The sequence below is a fragment of the Mauremys reevesii genome, linkage group 7 (assembly GCF_016161935.1).
Source record: "Mauremys reevesii isolate NIE-2019 linkage group 7, ASM1616193v1, whole genome shotgun sequence".
NCBI classification, from domain to species: domain Eukaryota; kingdom Metazoa; phylum Chordata; order Testudines; family Geoemydidae; genus Mauremys; species Mauremys reevesii.
Window position 1 is genome coordinate 77,314,923 of NC_052629.1, and position 18,082 is coordinate 77,333,004.

An 18,082-nucleotide genomic window follows, 5' to 3' on the forward strand; every position below is an offset into this window, starting at 1 on the left:
CAGCTGGGCCATTCCCCTGAATCCCCCCTTGCTCCCATGCCAGGCCATAGTAGGAGCTGCCCACACGGATCTAGAACGTGGCCATGCAGGCAGCTTGAGATCCAGGCCCTGGCATGCTAGGTGCTCCAGCCCGTGGTGCCCCGAAGAGCTCACAGCACTGGCTGATGTCGAGGGCGGTCCTCAGAGCCCCTGGATACTCAATGTCCTGGTGCCAGAGCTGCAGGTCCAGCTGGTCTGGGCTCAGCACAGGACCCTTTGTGCCCTATGCCAACCTATGCTGCTTCCATGCCAGGGAGTGGGGTGCAGGGCTATGGAGACGGCCCTCCCTGTATAACCTGCTGCCCCATCCATGGCCAGGAGCGGATGAGGCTTGAAATCGCTGGGCTCAGCAAGGGGGAGATTTGATGGGCTTTAGCTTAAGCCAGGGGCTCATCAGCTGCTTGCAGTGCTGAGCACAGCAAGTCAGCTCCAAGCTGGGCTGTGATGGGAGGCGGGGTGGGTCCACTCCTGTTCCTTGGCCACCTGTCCTTGCCACAGATTGGGTGGCTGGGAGCACCTGATGGCCATAGCCCGCAAAATCCTCCCCAACTGGTGTGTGGCTGGCACCGGGGCCAGGGCAGGGGCAAAGTCGGTGCCTGGGGAGCCCGAGGCAGTGGGGAACGGTGCCGCTTAGTGCTCCTGGTGGGCGAAGAGAGAGACTGGCCGAGGGTGCCGGACACTCGGGGGCTGATCTTGGGTTCCCCCCGTCGCTGAGCGCAAAGGAGCGGCTGGGCGGGTGCACCACCAGCCGCACCATGGGCGCTGGCGCCAGTGCAGAGGAGAAACACTCCCGCGAGCTGGAGAAGAAGCTCAAGGAAGATGCAGAGAAGGATGCCAGAACGGTCAAACTGCTGCTTTTGGGTATGTGTTGGGCTATAGAGCCAGTCCCCCCCACATCCTGAGCCAGTCCCCCCCCATCCTGAGCCAGGCACCCCAGATCCTGAGCCAGCACCCTAATTCCGAGCCAGCCCCCCCCCCCAGATCTTGACCAGCTCCCCCAGAGCCTGACCAGTTCTCCCCAATCCTGAGCCAGCCTCCCACTCCTGACCACACACACACACCCAGCTCCTGACCAGCAAGCCTATGGTACTGGGCCATCCCACAGGGCTCTGCCCCAATAGTGGCAGGAAGGGCAGCTCCCGTGGCATGGCACTGGGGGAGCCAGCCCAGGGTGGTGCCAGGCAGGCAGGGCGGGTGGCATTGGGCTTCAGTTCAGACTCCCTCGGCATTAAACACACAAGCACAGACGCCCAGCTCCCTGCCCCTGAGCGCCCCCAACGCGCCAGGCCGGGTGCTCGGCCTTCCTGGGGGCTGGACCTGGGGGGACCGTGTGTGACCAACTGACCTGAACCCACCTGGCTCCCTGACACTGACAGACATGGGGCTGGTGCCTTAGAGACACTGTGCTGGGCCCAGCCGAGGTAAATCTACAGCGGCTCCTCCGCCCGCCATAGGGACAGACCCCCGGCTGATGGCACTGCTGTAGCCCTTGCCTTCATGGCGCTGTGCCAGGGGAGGGTCTGGCCTGCTGTCGCTGGCTTTACACCCCGCGGTTCCAGCCCTCTGGGGGTGCAATCTAGCCCGGGGAGCCTGGAGGTGGGGTGGGGCATCATTTAACCTGTCTGTGCCTTGGTTTAACCTGCTGACGCACTTTGAGCTCTTAGAGGAGTGTCTGAAATGCTGCGATTGCAGAGGAGGCTCGGAGGTCACCCTCCATCTGTCTGGCGAGGCTGCATCTCTCTCTGGCCACCAGCATCTCAGTCCTCCAACCGTGGCCGTCCAAGAGCAGCGATTGCCATGGGCTCTAGGCTCATGCTGTCCCGGAGGCACCCGATAACAGCTGCTGTTCCCACACGGCAAGGTTGGGGCAGAGCCTACACTACGCCAGCCTTCATGCCTGCTTCCTGCTCACAGACTGCTGGGGCACCAGCACCCCCTTCCCCTGTGGCTAGCATCTGCATGGGCCCCTCCACCTGGGCATGGGTGGCTAAGCTGAGCCGTGGCGCAGATCTCATTAGCCAGAGCCCTGTGTCTGCAGAGAAGCGGATTAGGGCTGTTACCACCCCGCCCCCTGTTCTCAACTCTCCAGCTCACTTCGCAGCCATGCACTGAGTGCAGCCAGGGGACTGGGCCGGAGCGGCTGCATGACTCAGCCACCATCTTGCCCAACGCACCAGCGCTTGAACTGGGGCCCTCCGGCGCTAAAAGCAGGTTCTGGGGATGTACCAGCCTCCGTGGTTCGAGCACACGGCGGGGGGGGGGGGCTGTGACACATGCAGCCCAGTGGGCTCCAGTCCCACCCCAGGGCCTTGCTAGTCCAGCCAATGGGTTGGTCCATCCAACCAGTGCCAGGGAGGGATTTGCAGCAGAACCGGATGGGCACAGAGGATGTCAAGCCACGTGATGCCCATGCCACCCAGGGTGGCTCTCTATCTCTCTTGCCCGCTCCCGCTCTGCTGTCACACCCGCCCAGCATCCCCCGGCACGGCAACCCAGGTGGCTGCGTCGCGCTCCACACCGGGCGCGTTCCCTGCCATGACTTTCTTTTCTGTCCCCCAGGAGCTGGCGAATCTGGGAAGAGCACAATTGTAAAGCAAATGAAGTAAGTGGGTTCACACCTCACTGATGCCTGCCCTGCTCCCCACAGCGCCCCCTGCTGGGAGAAGCCGGGGCCAGCATAGCTGGGAGCACCCCCTGCCCTGCTTCCCACAGTGCCCCCTGCTGGGAAAGGCTGGGGCTGGCATAGCTGGGAGCTCCCCCACAGCCAGTGCTCCTGCACCACCCTGGATGCCTGGTTCTTTGAGACAGGATCTCCAGCAGCAGCAGCCTCTACTGACAGTGGCATGCTGCCCCCCACCAATTTCTGCCTTTCCAGGTGATGCCCAGCTGCAATACTCTAGGGTGAAACCTCTGGGGGCTCCCCACTACCCCTCCTCACCCCCAGGGAATTCTGCCAACCCACCACACCCACCGCAGTGTGCTGAGATTGCCCCTCAGGCAGCACATGCCACCCCGGCACGGCTGCCATACTGTCAAGCTAGCGTTGGGGAAACTCACTGGAGGGAAGCAAGGCAGTGGCAACGTCTCCAGCCCATTGGGTACCCTCTGCGCTTGGCCGGGCATTGCCAGGGAGTGCCCAGCCACGGAGCCCACAGCCTCCCGCAGGCTCACCATCTGATCCTGTCTCCACCAGGATCATCCACCAGGATGGATACTCCCTGGAAGAGTGCCTGGAATTCATCTCCATCATCTACAGCAACACCCTGCAGTCCATGCTGGCCATCATGCGGGCCATGGGCACGCTGAGCATCCAGTATGGGGACTCGGCCCGTCAGGTGAGCGGCTGGGCACAGGAGGGGGATGGGTGGGGTTCTGCACCCCTCTCAGCCACATATAGCGGTTGATGAGCCCCCTACGGCCCCGGACAGCAGAGCTGGGTAGTTTAGCTCATGCATTTAGATCCAGCGGGTCCAGGTTCAATTCCTGCTACTGACAGGGCTTTACTTCATAGCATCTGGTGCCTCCCGGTGAGCCCTGGGCCAAGCTGGAGCAGCTGACCCTGCTATGCCCTGTCTCTCCAGGACGATGCCCGTAAGCTGCTGCACTTGGCTGACACCATCGAAGAGGGCACCATGCCCAAGGAGATGTCTGACATCATCGCCCGCCTCTGGAAGGACACAGGCATCCAGGCCTGCTTCGAGCGAGCCTCTGAGTACCAGCTGAACGACTCGGCCGGCTAGTATGAACCTTCCTGTGTAACCTCCTAGAGCAGATGCTGCCCAGGTAGTGCCAGGCTCAGGTGCCCCCGCAGACCTCATCACAGAGGCATTGGCAAGGAAGTGGCCTGCCAGTCCCATGGGAGATGGTCTAGGAACTCCCCTGGCTTTGCACTGAACTGGAGGCTGGGCGGAGTTTGGGGGAACGTCAGAACAAGAGGTTTTCATCTTCCCCAGTATGTGAGGGAGAGCAAGGGGGGATTCTCCCCAGCTCCCCCCAGTGCCTAGCCCCATTCCTCTGGCACAGGCAGTGGTGCAGCCCTCTGCTGAGCCCCCACAGGCACTGGCACAGGGAGGCCAAGAGGGTGCAAGCTGAGGAGGCATGGCACTACTGGGACTCAGAGCCACCCCAGATGCCAGTGCAGGGCTGGGGGTAGTGGGGCCAGGGCCCCTCTCCTGGAGAAGCAGAGAGGGGGTGGGAGACAGGCAGGAGGTGGGTTGCAGTCGGGGTGCCTGCAGGAAGGTCTGTAGCTATAGAGTGCCAGCCCTTCGCTGTGTCCATGCAAGGCCCAATCTCAGCACCGCTGCAATACAAAGAACTAAATAGCAGCAGCAGGTGTCTCTAGGCATTGGTCGCCCTAGAATCTAGCATCACGTGGGGTCCAGCCAGCTCCCAGGGCCCCTCGTGCTGGGCACTGCCCAGACACCCAGCGAGAGCCAGGCCCTGCCCCAGGGAGCCCGCAGCCTGAGGGTGAACGGGTGTCTCAGCTGGAAGCTAGTCATGGTGCCCACTAGAGGTTTGGTGCAGCTGCTGCCCCCCACTCTGAGCTGGGGCCAATGCTCCTTCAAAGCCACCGAGCCCAGCACCCAAAGAGACCCTGGTCAGCAGGACACAAGTGTGAGGCAGCGACGGGGCTATATCCCTGACCCCTATGCACCTGCTTGAGCCATCCAGCCAGAGCCACCCAGCCAGAAGGGGACCCAGCCTTTGGCTCCAGCCACTCTGGGCCTGGGGAGCATGGAGACCATCCCATCCTCTCCTCGAGGTGATGAGCGTTTCAGGCCCTTCCTTTGTGCCTGGGCAGCTACCTGAGTGACCTGGCGCGCCTGGTGGCATCTGGCTACGTCCCCACAGAGCAGGACGTGCTGCGCTCCAGGGTCAAGACCACTGGCATCATCGAGACCCAGTTCTCCTTCAAGGACCTCAACTTCAGGTAGGGCATGGCGTGGGTACAGGGCCCTGGTAAGCACAGACAGCCCGGGGGGGGGGTCAACAGGGGTCCCAGCAGCCAGTTCCAGGTGTGGGTGCAGAGAGCCACCCCAAGGCTGTGGGGCACAGGAGAAGGGGGCACTGGGCTTGGGCAGGACTCTGGGGCCTGGGGCAATGGAGAGACAATGGGGGGAGGCTGGGATTCGAAGGGTTAAAGCGAGGAGATTTGGGCAGTGGGATGGATGGGAGCAGGTGGGCAGAGTTGGGCACAGGGCCCGGGGCTGGCTGGGCCAACGCTGCTTGTGCAATGCACCGACATGACAGAATGGGGGCAGGGGGGTTGGGGCCCTCAGCTTTCCAGGGCTGTTTTCCATCTCCATCAGCCTCCGGCCCCAGCGCCCCCAGGAACTGGCTGAATCCCATGCTCAGCCCAGGCCCCTGCCCTGGGAGGGGGCCGCTCTCACCCGCTGCATCTTGGCACCGTGATCTCACCAGGGCTCGGCCCAGTCTTCATTCGTTAGTGGCTGGCGCCATCTAGTGCTCATGAACCCAGGCCGAGAGCGGTGCCAGCCGTGGTTCTCAGGATCCTGCTGTGCCAGCCAGGCTGCAGGCTGCAGTCTTTCCATTGTGTGCAGAGCAGGGGGTTTAACTCCCCCACCCCAGTGAGAGCCTCCAATTAGCTCCTGCTCCCCCATCCCAGGAGCTCACCCATCTTGTTCTGCGGAGGCTCCTTTCCCTGCTCCAGCCACCTGTCCCCAGTCCCAGCTGGGTGGTCCTGGCCAGCTGCGACAGGAGATGTCACGTGGACTCTGCCTAGGAGCGGGGCAGGCTGGGACACAGCCATCCTCAGCATGACACTCTCAGACCATTTCCCCTTGGGTGGGCACCACAGCTGGCACTAACCAGCCCTTGGGGGGCATGGACCACAGCTCCCTGGGGTTTTCCTTCCAGGTAAGAGTGGAGGCACCCCTTGCCCAGTGCCAGGCCTGCTCTGTGGCTAACCCAGCACTGTTCTCCACCACATTGGTCCCCGCTGCCAAGGAAGGGTCCCTGCCACCATCTGTGCCCAGGTCTCCAACAATCCCTTACTCAGCAGCTGTCACCCAAGCTGCGGTCAGCCGCATGTGGCCAGGCACCCCTGCAGAGATGCCCCCAGTCCAAGCCATAGCAGAGGTCCCCCCAGGAGGTCTCTCCCCCCCATGCTAGCAATGCGGCCATGCCCCATTCAGAGCCTGGCTGCTCAAGGGACCCTCTCCCCGGCCCCAGGATGTTCGATGTAGGCGGCCAGCGCTCCGAGCGGAAGAAGTGGATTCACTGCTTCGAAGGGGTCACCTGCATCATCTTCATCGCTGCCCTCAGTGCCTACGACATGGTCCTGGTGGAGGACGACGAAGTGGTGAGTGGCCCAGATACCAGGGGGCTGAGGCCCTTGGCTCTTAGCCAGAGGGAGCCGGTTGGGCCCGGGGCCAGGCCATGTGCAAGAAGAGCAACAACCCAAGCACTGGAAGAACTCCAGGGGCCTCAGATCCATGCAGAACTCCTCCAAGGCCAACCTATCACAGAGCACCTCCAAAAACATCCAGCCAATCAGCTCATGCCCCTGAGACTGGCTAACGAGTCTGATTCTCTGTGGAGACATGGAGTCCGAGGAGGCGGCGTGGTGGAGCTGTGGTCACAGCGCCGGGTGGGGACTTTAGCAAACCTGTGTTTTGGTCCCTGCCCTGCCCGTGGCCTCGGGCAGATGCTTGGTAAAGTGCCGTGAGAGCCAGCACTGGCAGGCACTCAGTACCGTTCTGCTAGGGTGAAAAATTAGGACGGGGTAGGGCATAATAGATGCCTATATAAGGAAAAAAAACCCAAAATCAGGACTGTCCATCTGGTCACCCTACGTTCTGCTGATGGCGGAGACTGGGGTGGAACATCCTGCTGTGGAGGTTTAACATGGGTTTTAACACTGCTGATACAGCTAGAAATAATCTACCTGGAGTGACAGCCAGGGGCGGCGAGTTGTATGGGCCCATGGTTCCCGGGATCCAGCAATACTCAGGGCCCGGGGGCACAGCTCCACCAATGTTTGGGGCCGGGTTTCTCCCCCGACCCCACCTGCTGCCCCCACATGTCTCCCCTGAGTGTCCCCCGGCCCCCATTTGCTGCCTCCACGCGCCTCCCTGGGCGCCGGAGCAGAGCGTCCCTGTCTCTCCTCTGTGGCTCCATGCTGCCTCCTGCATCAACTTCTGCCACAGAGTCCTAGTGCCCCCAGTACTACCAGGGCAGACTGACCCTGAGCCTGCCCTTCCCCCTCAGCCCTTTCATTTTCCAGCACCCCCCCCCCCCCACCCACAGTCACCACTCCTGCCCCCCGCTGGACAAGGGGCAGCCCCACCCCCAGTGAGGGGCAGCAGTACGGGAAGAGGTATACACGTGATGGCAGCCCCCCCCCCCCAAGACCCACTACAGGGGCGTCGAGAGGGCATCCTGTACCTCAGAGGGGCTCCAGGAGCACGTGCACTGACAATGGTGCGAGCTGAGTGTGGTGCAGGGGGGAAGTGGTGGGGGGCCCTCCCCTGGAGCTTGCTGCTGCCTGCGGGGAGAGGGCTGGGGGGAATCCTCCTTTCTGCTCCTTGCCCCGGGGCAGCCTGTCTGCACCCCAAACTCCTCATCCCCAGCCCCACCCCACCCCAGATCCCTCACCCTCACACCCCAACCCTCTGTCCTAGCCCTGAGCCCCCTCCCACACCCCAAACCCCTCATCCACAGCCCCACCCCCGAGCCCTCACATTTTTACATTAGTTTAAAAAATATTCAGTAACTCCTCGCTTAATGTCATAGTTATGTTCCTGAAAAATGCTACTTTAAGTGAAATGATGTTAAGCAAATCCAATTTCCCCAAAAGAGTTAATGTAAATAAGGGGGTTAGGTTCCAGGGAATTTTTTTTAAACAATTTAATACTGCACACAGCAATGATGATTGTGAAGCTTGGTTGAGGTGTTGGAGTCAGAGGGTGGGATATTTCCCAGGGAATGCCTTACTGCTAAATCAGGGGTTCTCAAACTCAGGGTCGGGTCCCCTCAGGTTATTACATGGGGGATTGAGAGCTGTCAGCCTCCACCCCAAACCCTGCTTTGCCTCCAGCATTTATAATGGTGTTAAATATATTAAAAAGTGATTTTAATGCATAAGGGGGGTCGCACTCAGAGGCTTGATGTGTGAAAGGGGTCACCAGTACAAAAGTTTGAGACCCCCCTGTGCTAATTGATGAACTAGCTCTCGGCTGAGCCCTCAAGGGTTAACACACTCTATAAGGCAGCAGGAATGGGGGGTGGGGGGAGACAGCATGGCAGAGAGAGACAGAGACACACACCCTGTGTGTGAGAGAGAGACTTTGAGACAGCAGCTGCTGCCAGCAAGCTCCCTCCATTCTGAGCCCTGTCGTGTCACCCCCTGCTCTGTGGAGGGGGGGGGGCAGAAACAGGAGGGGGACACCCTGAAAACAGCATCTTCCCCCCCCCCCCCACAGGGAACTTAGGGGAGCTGATGGGGGGCTGTCGGCCCACTCTGGTTCCAAGCGCCCACCACTAGTGGGCCTCTCTTCCTGCAAGCAGGGACAAATCGGGTTCTCAAACTGTGGTCCACGGACCACCAGTGACCCACGAGCTCCATTCAGGTGGTCCGCAGATAGTTCCCACTAAGGTGCATTCCTGGGCAGCCACACATGAGAGAATGAAGGGCCCCCACCTAATTAGTGGAGCCGCTCAGGCGTGGCTCCTCTAGTTAGGTGCCTGGACCCTGGAGAAGATGCACATGTAAGGTGAGGTGGTGGCACATGTAAGGTGAGGTGGGGGGATTAGGGGGTAGCTGTGAGGGGGCAGTGGTGTGAGAAGAGGGGATGGGGGAATTTGGGACATGCAGGATTACGGAGGCCAGAGAAAGAGGCTCCAGGGCTGCAGCTGCTGGGGAGAGACCCCCATTCCTTCCCAGCTTCAGCTCTGTGGCTGCTGTGGTGGGGGAGAGACCCCTGCTCCTTTCCAGCCCGATTTCAGGGGCTGCCATGGCGGGGGAGGGAGGCCACAGCCATCGCATTAGAAAGGTTAATACTACCATGGGCGGCAGGTTATATATTTGTGTGGGGCCCGGGCCCCAGCAATATTCAGGGCTGGGCGCCCTGCTCCAGCAATAGTTGGAGCTGGGTCTCTTCCCGCCCCCCGGGTCCTGCCTGGATTGGCCCCGGCCACCACAGGTCTCCCCCCGCCGCCGCGACCCTGCCTGGAGCAGGTCCCAGCCCCCGCCTGCCACCCCCCCTCCGCGTGTTCCCCCCCCTCCGCCGCGTTGTGTTGCGTCCCTGCCTGACAGAACGCAGCGCGCCTCTCCCCTGCCTGCTGCCCGGAGGGCTCCCAGCAGATTTGCTGTCTGCTGCCGCAGGGTCCTAGTGCCTGCCCTCCGCCAGTACTGGCAAGGCAGGCTGCTCTTACCCTGAGCCTCTCCAACCCCAAACCCTCAGCCCCAGCCAGAGCCCTCATTCCCCCCGCACCCTAATCCTCTGCCCCAGCCCTGAGCGTCCCCACATCATGAACCCCTCATCCACAGCCCTCACCCCACACTCCAAACCTCTGCCCTAGCCCTGAGCCCCCTCCTGCATCATGAACCCCTCATCCACAGCCCTCACCCACAGCCCAACCCTCTTCCCTAGCCCTGAGCCCCCTCGCATCATGAACCCCCTCATCCACAGCCCTCACCCCACAGCCCAACCCTCTTCCCTAGCCCTGAGCCCCCTCCTGCATCATGTACCCCTCATCCTCAGCCCCACAGTCCTCACCCTGCACTCCCTCCTATCCCCAAACTCCCTCCCCCTTCCCACACACCCCTTCCCAACCCCAAACTCCATCCCAAAGCCTGCACCCTTCACCCCCTCCTGCACACCCACCCCCTGCCCCAGCCCAGAGCCTGCACCCAGCACCCTTCCTGCACCCTAATCCCCAGCCCAGGATCTGCACCCCAGACCTCCCCCGCCGAGCCCCCTCCCAGAGCCTTAGGCAGGTGGGGGCGGCGTTGGGGGGGCGGAGTTGGGGGCGGGTTCTGGGCCCCACCAAAATTTTTACAAACTTGCCACCCATGAATACTACTGATGTTAAAATATGAGTTGTGTGCTTTTATGTTTAGAACAAAAAGTTTATGATTATTAAGGAGGTTTTTTATATAGCGCTTTTATCCAAAGTGCTTTACAGTAGTTAGCTAATGGTACAAACAACATTTGGAAAGATCATTAAGTGGTTTGCCAAGTCACGCAGCAATTTTCAAGTGGTCCGCGGAAAAAAAAAAGTTTGAGAGCCACTGCTGTGGTTGATCAGCAACGTAACAACAAAACAAAGTTAACTGGGACGACTTTAAGTGAAGAGTTACTGTAGATTGGCTTACAAAGCAGGTGGGGGTGGCAGGGTGGGACTTGGACCTGTTCTGGGCACCACCAAAAATTATACAAACCTGCTGCCCCTGACGACAGCAGTTGCCTCCCTGGGCTCACTCCAAACACCAATAAGTTGCGAGTAAGCAGAGATGACAGCCCGTTGGGAGGCAGCGTGGCCGGGGGGCGTGGGGAGCACGACTCAAGGTGGGCCTACTGGGTGACCCTGTCCACATCACTGTGCTGCTCTGTGCTTCAGTTTCCCCAGCTGTAAAATGGGGATGATGCTCCTAGGCTCTGTAAAGCATGCTGAGATGTCTGGATAGAAACCTCTCTATGTTATTAACAGGAGCTAGCGGGGCTCGGACCCACCATGCGGCAGGGGCTGGGGATCGCAGGGGAGCAGCAGAGCACACACTCGAAGGCTACAAGGGTTAGCAAGCTAGACAGGGTGGGAGACCCTGCAATCTGTCCTCCAACAGCCCAGGCCCAGCCGGCCTCCCATTCACACCCCAGACACTCCAGGAGACAAGGCAGGAAATTGATGCTTGAGATGCAACTAAAAGCCCCGTTTGGCCCCTTGCTCCTCCCCAGAACCGAATGCATGAGAGCCTGCATCTCTTCAATAGCATCTGCAACCACCGCTACTTCGCCATCACCTCCATTGTCCTCTTCCTCAACAAGAAGGACGTCTTCCTGAAGAAGATCAGGAAGGCCCATCTCAGCATCTGCTTCCCCGATTACGATGGTAAGTGCCCAGCCTCCTGCAGGCCCCCTGCTGCGCGTCCTGTGTGGGGTGGGGTGGGGGGAGAGGGTGCAGGGGAACTGGGTTTTGATTCACAAATCGAAGACCTGAGAGAGCCTGGCTCTAAACACCAGCGACCAGCATGTAGATTCGTTATGCACAAGGTGGCTCATGGGGGACCAGCTGCAGGGCACAGCTCAGAAGCCAAGCAGCCCGCTAAGTGCCAGATCAGATACTTACACTAAGCACGCCCACCGGTTAGCTATATGGCAGCATGTACCTGTGCTTCCATCGCTGGCCCCGAGATCTCCCCACTGCTCCGTGCAAAGGATGATGCCCCTGCAAGGTCAGCGCCCCACTCCCCTGGCCGGCAGAAGTTGGGGGTTAGTTTCTATGTTGATGACAGCTAGTATTGATGTTCATGGAGCTTTTTATTTTTAAAGATTTTTTATCAACTTACATTTCCGCAGTTGTGCACAATTCGGGAGTTTTCAGCGGTTTTAACTTTTCTCTCAGTTTAAATATTCACACTTGTGGGAGATTGGGGTGCGGGGGGGAGAGACAATAATTATTTAGTGCCGGCAGACCCTGAGATTCAGTTGAAGCTGTGTAAGCCATCACCGCACCATTGTCACCATCACCCGGCCAGCCATCAAAAACAGATCTACTTAAATGGTCAAAGCAGGCCTGGCTTTACTGTTTAGGAGTTAGACCATTTGTCCAGTTTCAGTCCATCCCCAGTGCTGGCTGGGCCCTGAGACGGTCTCACCCAGCAGTTTTTGTCCCTTGCCAGTCTGGATGTGCCGAGCCTTCCCGCTGGAACTAGGTTTTCATGGGTTTGGGCATGCAGGTGAAATCGACGTTTAACGACATTCACCAATACAAATCGAATCCTGCCAAACCTGCTCAGAACTCAGCATCTCTTCCCTGGTGCTCGAGCCCAGCTGGGAGTGAGTGGAGCTGCTCAGGCAGGTTAGAGGAGTCCTCTGCTGTAGTAGGGTGTGAAAGGAGGGGGCCCAGTGCAGGGGGGGGGTCTCTCCCTGTTGTTCCCCAACGGCTAGGGCCATAGAGGGATTTGGGCACCTTGATGCCAGTTTAGATTCACTGCCTTTAAGGCCAGAAGGGACCATTGTGATCATCTAGTCTGACCTCCTGCATATTGCAGGCCACAGAACCTCACCCACCCACTCCTGTAACAGACCCCTAATGTCTGGCTGAGATACTGAGGTCCTCAAATGTTACAGAGAATTCACCATTTACAGTAGTATAAACCTGCAAGTGACTCATGCCACATGTTGCAGAAGAAGGTGAAAATCCCCCAGGGTCTTTGCCAATCTGACACACGGGAAAATTCCTTCCTGACCCCAGATATGGTGATCAGTTAGACCCTGAGCATGTGGGCAAGACTCACCAGCCAGCACCCAGGAAAGAATTCTCTGTAGTAACTCAGATCCCACCCCATCTAACATCCCATCACTGGCCCTTGGAGTTAGTTGCTAATGGCGGTCGTGGATCGGCCACACGCCATTGTACTTCATCAAACCATCATCATCCCTCAGCATATCGTCCCTTCCATAATCTTTTCATGCTCAATTTTGACATCAGTTAGGCTTTTTGCCCCCACTGCTTCCCTTGGGAGGCTGCTCCAGCACTTCACTCTGATGGTTAGAAACCTTTGTCTAATTTCAACCCTAAACTTGCTGATGGACAGTTTACATCGATTTGTTCTTGTGTCCACATTTGCACTTAACATAAATAACTCCTCTCCCTCCCTGGTATTTATCCCTCTGAGGTATTTATAAAGAGCAATAATATCTCCCCTCACCTTTAGTTCGATTAGGCTAAACAAGCCAAGCTCTCTGAGCCTCCTTTCATATGTCAGGCTTTCCATTCCTCGGATCATCCTAGTAGCCCTTCTCTGTACCTGTTCAAGTTTGAATTCATCCTTCTTAAACATGGGAGACCAGAATTGCACAGTGTCCCAGATGAAGTCTCACCAGTGCCTTGTGTAATGGTACTAACACTTCCCGGTCTCTACTGGAAATACCTCGCCTGGTGCATCCTAGGACCACGTTGGCCTTTTCGCGGACGCATCACATTGACAGCTCACAGTCATTCCATGACCAGCCAATACACCCAGGTCTTTCTCCTCCTTTGTCACTTCTAACTGATACATCCCCATCTTATAGCACAAATTCAGTGCTGCCTAAGTCCAACGTTTGGGTGCACTCAGCTGCTGTCAACTCTCCAGGTGCCTGAGTTTCCACCATTAAAGTCCCCATGGTGCCTAGTGGTTTCTGTGGGTGAGCATGCGCAGAGCTGCCTCGGGCAGGGAGTGGGATGGGGGGGGTGGCCTAGTGGTTGGTGCAGGAGTAGATGGTCAGGAACCGAAGCCAAGGGCCAGAGCCGGGTTCCCTGAGGTGAGGTGGGGAAGGGGCCATGGCAGCTGTGGAATGCTTTGAGCAGCCAGCGCTCTGCTGCTGGGCTTGAGCGCAGGGCTGCTGATCATCCGAGCAGGACCCACCATGCTCATCAGACAGCCAGGGGGTGAAGCCAGCAGCTAAGCAGGTGAGCTGCAGGGTCTCACACCTCCATGATGTCCCTGAGCCACCTGGAGCCCTCGCTCACACCGGGGCCCTCCCCCGAATTCTCGAACCAGATGTCGTCCAGCCTGGCAGGCCAACCTGCGGCACCCAACCTGGGCGGGGTAGTGACCCTAACTTTCACCAAGGCCACTGCAGAGAAGGGGAGCTGCCCTACTGCCCAGGCTTTAGGGTGCAATGGGGCCTGCTGCCCAGTGGTTGAATTATGGGAGCCTCACTAGAACTGACCAGGTTATGCCCCTAACTCCAGAAGAGGGGTCCCAGCTGAAGATCCTGATGGGGTTGAGGACCAAGTCCCTTTGAGGGTCTGGGGCTCGCTTCCCCCCCCCCCCCCCCAAGGTGACCAGATGTCCCGATTTTATAGGGACAGTCCCGATATTCAGGCTTTTTCTTTTATAGGGACCTATTACCCCCCACCCCCATCCGGATTTTTCACACTTTCTATTTGGTCACCCTACCCCCCCCCCCCCCGTTATTTCCTACTGGTTAGCAGCTCCACCCACTGGCCAGGGGGGCCCAGCGCAGGCCTGGGAATGCAGGTATCTGAACGCCTTGCAGCGCTAAGTCCCCAAATTCCCTGGCCTGGGGATCCCTTTTGGGAGAGCCCCAGAGGGAAGCACTGGGGAGGGGCGAGCAGGGAGGCTGGGGATGGGGACTCCAGGGTCTCTCTCTTGCTGAGCAACCCAGTGAGCAAAGAGCTCAGAGCCCAGTCCCTTGGGACAGCACTGCCCTGTCTGGCAGTGTGGCCCCCCTCCCCCAGGGCAGGGCTCCAGCCACCCTGCTCGGAGGGGCACGTGAGCAGGCGTTTCCCAAAGGCAGGTGCTGCACAGCTGGAGAGGAGATGCTGGGGCGCAGATTCACAGAGGCTCTGATGTGCCAAACTCCCACAGAACACACTGGAGAGGGATGAATCTGGCCCGTGCTCTGCACACCCAGCAGAGGGGGAACCTGGGCGAAAAGCCGGCTCAGCTGAGCTATGGAGCTGGGACCAGCCCCTCTGTCGGGATCCCCCCTTATCCTGGGGCAGGGGCAGTGCTTCCCTCCGGCTCCGCGCAATCCGCAGACCCACCATTAGCGCCAGGCTCCTGCGTGGGAACATTCTGCGATGGGCAGCAGAGGGCAGCTCGTGTCCAACCCTCCAGCCCGGGGACACCCACGGCCGTGTGGCTGTGTCCAGCATGCCACATGGCAGCAACTTAGAGACCACCCCCAGACCTCTGCCACCCACTGCATCGCCCATCATACTCCCAAGCCCCTACCCCACCAGAAGAGCCTTAATTCTGCTCTCAGTGCTGGCCCTACCGCCCATACCCCTGCCATGCAGCCAGTCAGTGCCCCTGTGCCAGCTGGCTCCCCTCAGCACCAGGTGACAGAGCCGGATGTCCTGCTGCTGCCAACTCTCAGGGCATCTCTGCCAGTCCCGTGTGGCAGGTGTTTGCAGGAGCTGATCACGCTGGTGAGATTCTTTGCCCACACTAGGAGTGGCCACAGCCATCTCCCAGCGGGAGCAAAGCTGCAGGCTGCCCTCAGTGAGGGGTCAGTGGCCGGCAGGCTAGTCCTAGCAGAGTGCCACTGTCCACCAGTGGTTCTGGTTCCTTGCATTTACACTGGGGAAGGGGGTGCCAGCCCAAGTGGCATCTCGAGTGGGGAGGGCACAGAGATGGCAAAGTCCCTCCTGGGGAGCAGCTCAGCCCTGCTGTTTAAGCTGACCTGGGTATTTGGGGGGGTGGGGAAGAGGGGGATCTGAGACATGCATTTGGAGCAGACTGTAGAGGAGAAAAGGGAGCAAATGGAGTGAATGGGGTGATGAAGCTTTGAGGGATCTCAGCAGCGGGGCCCCAGTAATGGCCTGAGGTGTCTGGCTCCTTGGGCCAGTGGCCTTCACAGCAAGTTGGGGCGGGGGGCAGGGAGCTGCTGGCAGGCTGTAGGGTGTCCGTGCCTCCATGCAGGGCTCAGAGCCAGTTCAGCGGCTGAGCTGCCCCCTGACTCTGTCCTGGCATTGGTGCCTCCGCAGGACCAAACACGTTCGAGGACGCGGGTGCCTACATCAAGGTCCAGTTCCTGGAGCTCAACATGCGCCGGGACGTAAAGGAGATCTACTCGCACCTGACCTGTGCCACTGACACTGAGAATGTCAAGTTCGTCTTCGACGCCGTCACCGACATCATCATCAAAGAGAACCTCAAGGACTGTGGCCTCTTCTGAGCCCCCAATGCCCCCCTCCCCCAATCACCAGCATGACACCCACGGCCACAGCCCCATTACTGGCCCCCAGTGCCACCTCTGCAGTTCCCAGTATGTACCACGTCCACACCCCGCACCCCCTGTACCATGGCTGTGGCAACCCGTCACCCCCTTTGTATCACGGCCACAGCTCCTCATCCAAATCCCCCCATTATCCCCTAGTACCACAGCTGCCGCTCCCCCTCGATCCCACATCCCCATCCCCTTTTATTAATAAAGAGATGTAGCCTCAGCCTCTCTGTTCATTCCCCCATGCCGAGGGTTCTGGATCCCTGGCATGGAACAAGCCAGTCTTGGGGCCTCTGCAGCCTATCTGCTCAACAGAGAGCACAGGCCCTGCGAGCACAGCTCCCTGGGGCTCGGGCAAAGCTCACAGCTGCTTTCCATGGGGCTTCCCTCTCCCAACGGGCCCCCAAACTCCCTTTTGCTGGGGACGGAGCCAATCAAAGCAGCACAAACGGGGGGGTTTCTTTCTACATTTTATTATTTCAAACCATGTGAACAATTTGGTAAAACATCCTGTGATAAAAGCTAGGCTGCATCCGTCGCTGGCTAAGGGCCCCGAGCAGCTTGTCGGGGCCCGCTTACATACAGCAGTGTTTCCTCAACCGACGCTACAGTTAGAGCTAAGAAACTACATTTAAAACAAAGTTGACAGTAGAGCAACCTCATGAGCAATCCCTGCCCACTGGGGCAGGGGAGGAGAAGGAACGGGAAAGAAGCGGATGTGATCACCACCGCTTAGTCCTTCGCTGGCGTCTTAGCCCTTAGAAACCTAGTTCTGCCGATGGGAAAAGATGTGGCTCAAGGTTCTGGGCCGTGTTCTCCCCCCGCTGGGGACAAAGTCCAGCCTGGAGATCCGGAGGGGAGATTTTATTTGAACCCAATTCTAACACAACTCACGTTGGAGCAAACTACAGAACAGATGTAAATGTACTAACACCCCTCAAGGCACATTTTTTTTTTTTTTTAAACTGTAGAAGATTTTGTGAGGACAACTTGACCATTTAGTACTGGACTTTGTTAAATAGTTTTTTAAAAAGATCTCATTTAAAAAGCAATGTAAAATATGATTTTCTGTTTTGTTTTTAAAGGAATGTTGATTTTTTTTCTTGCTGGTCTATGCAAATCACAGGAGTCTAAGGGACTCGCTGGAGCCCCTCCCAGTGAAAGAGCAATGGTTCGAATGTAAACATTTGGAAAGTGATTTCTTAAGTGAGGACGGTCAGGAGCAATTCCAACCGGAGTTTAAAAAAAAAAACAATTAAAAATGTGAGTTTTCCGCACCCCCAAAATAATCTTTTTTTGTTTTGTTTTGAAGCTGCTGCACTTTAGTTTAACCGGATGAAAATGTCCCAATCTGCATCCACTGATCTGTGTGACCTATAAGTCCTTGTGGAGGTGGACGGGGGGAGAAATACCAAGCAGGTTCCGATAGAAACACGGCCTGCAGCAGGCAGTTGGGGGACCCAGATGGGACCTGCCTTCATGTTATGATCATTAACCAAAGTCTTATTAGGAGGGAAAAAAAGAAAACAAAACCCCAAGAAGCAGAAGTTGTTAAATGGTGCAGTCCTTCCTCCGTCGGCGACAGCCTCTCCTCCGGTACATGCAGTTCAAGTAATCCTAGAAGAGAGATGTACCCAGGAGTTATGCTGGTGCGTGGCTGTGGCTGATCAGCACGTTACCTTCCAGCACCCGGGCTGGTGGGACTCTCCAGGCTTAACAGGAGGGTCTGGAGTATGGAGAGACCAGACTGAGGACAGACACGTGCAAACCCGAGGGGGGTCAAATACCAACCTGCCCATGGGCAGCACTTCAGCCCCGCTGCAGCCCCCAATGGGACTGTGGGGGAGAGGCAGAGAGACGAGGAAGGGGAGACACAAGGCAGTTCCTTTGGTGCCCATTTAATGCTATGCCCCCGGGTGGGTCATCAGCCATGGGGATCGAATTAGTGACCTCTGGATCTGAACACCCGCAGCTCTGGCAGCCAAGGCTGCAGCAGGCTCAGCAACGTGTGTGTGTGGCCCCATTGCCACAGGAGGCGCAGGACCCGGGTTCCACCTGCCTGCCAGGACCATCAGGAACGGCAGCGCCTGGCTCACAGTGCCCTGGACATGCCTTCA

The 18,082-nt window shown here is 58.4% G+C and overlaps 2 protein-coding genes across 2 annotated transcripts in view; one reads left to right on the forward strand and one right to left on the reverse strand.

Annotated features, from left to right (window-relative positions):
* The first annotated feature begins 633 nt into the window (after window positions 1–633).
* GNAT1 (G protein subunit alpha transducin 1) lies at window positions 634–16,155 on the forward strand. The gene is made up of 8 exons (XM_039548028.1): window positions 634–900; window positions 2,599–2,641; window positions 3,233–3,374; window positions 3,621–3,778; window positions 4,841–4,969; window positions 6,232–6,361; window positions 10,959–11,112; window positions 15,727–16,155. Exons 1-8 carry the CDS (start codon window positions 795–797, stop codon window positions 15,915–15,917), a joined length of 1,053 nt encoding a protein of 350 aa, XP_039403962.1. The 5' UTR covers window positions 634–794; the 3' UTR covers window positions 15,918–16,155.
* A 267-nt stretch (window positions 16,156–16,422) lies between these two features.
* Window positions 16,423–18,082, reverse strand: part of GNAI2 (G protein subunit alpha i2) — a 228,151-nt gene continuing 226,491 nt past the window's right edge. The window contains exon 9 of the mRNA XM_039546937.1: window positions 16,423–17,582. The gene's annotated coding sequence lies outside the window, so the exon portion shown is untranslated. The remainder of the gene's footprint in view (window positions 17,583–18,082) is intronic.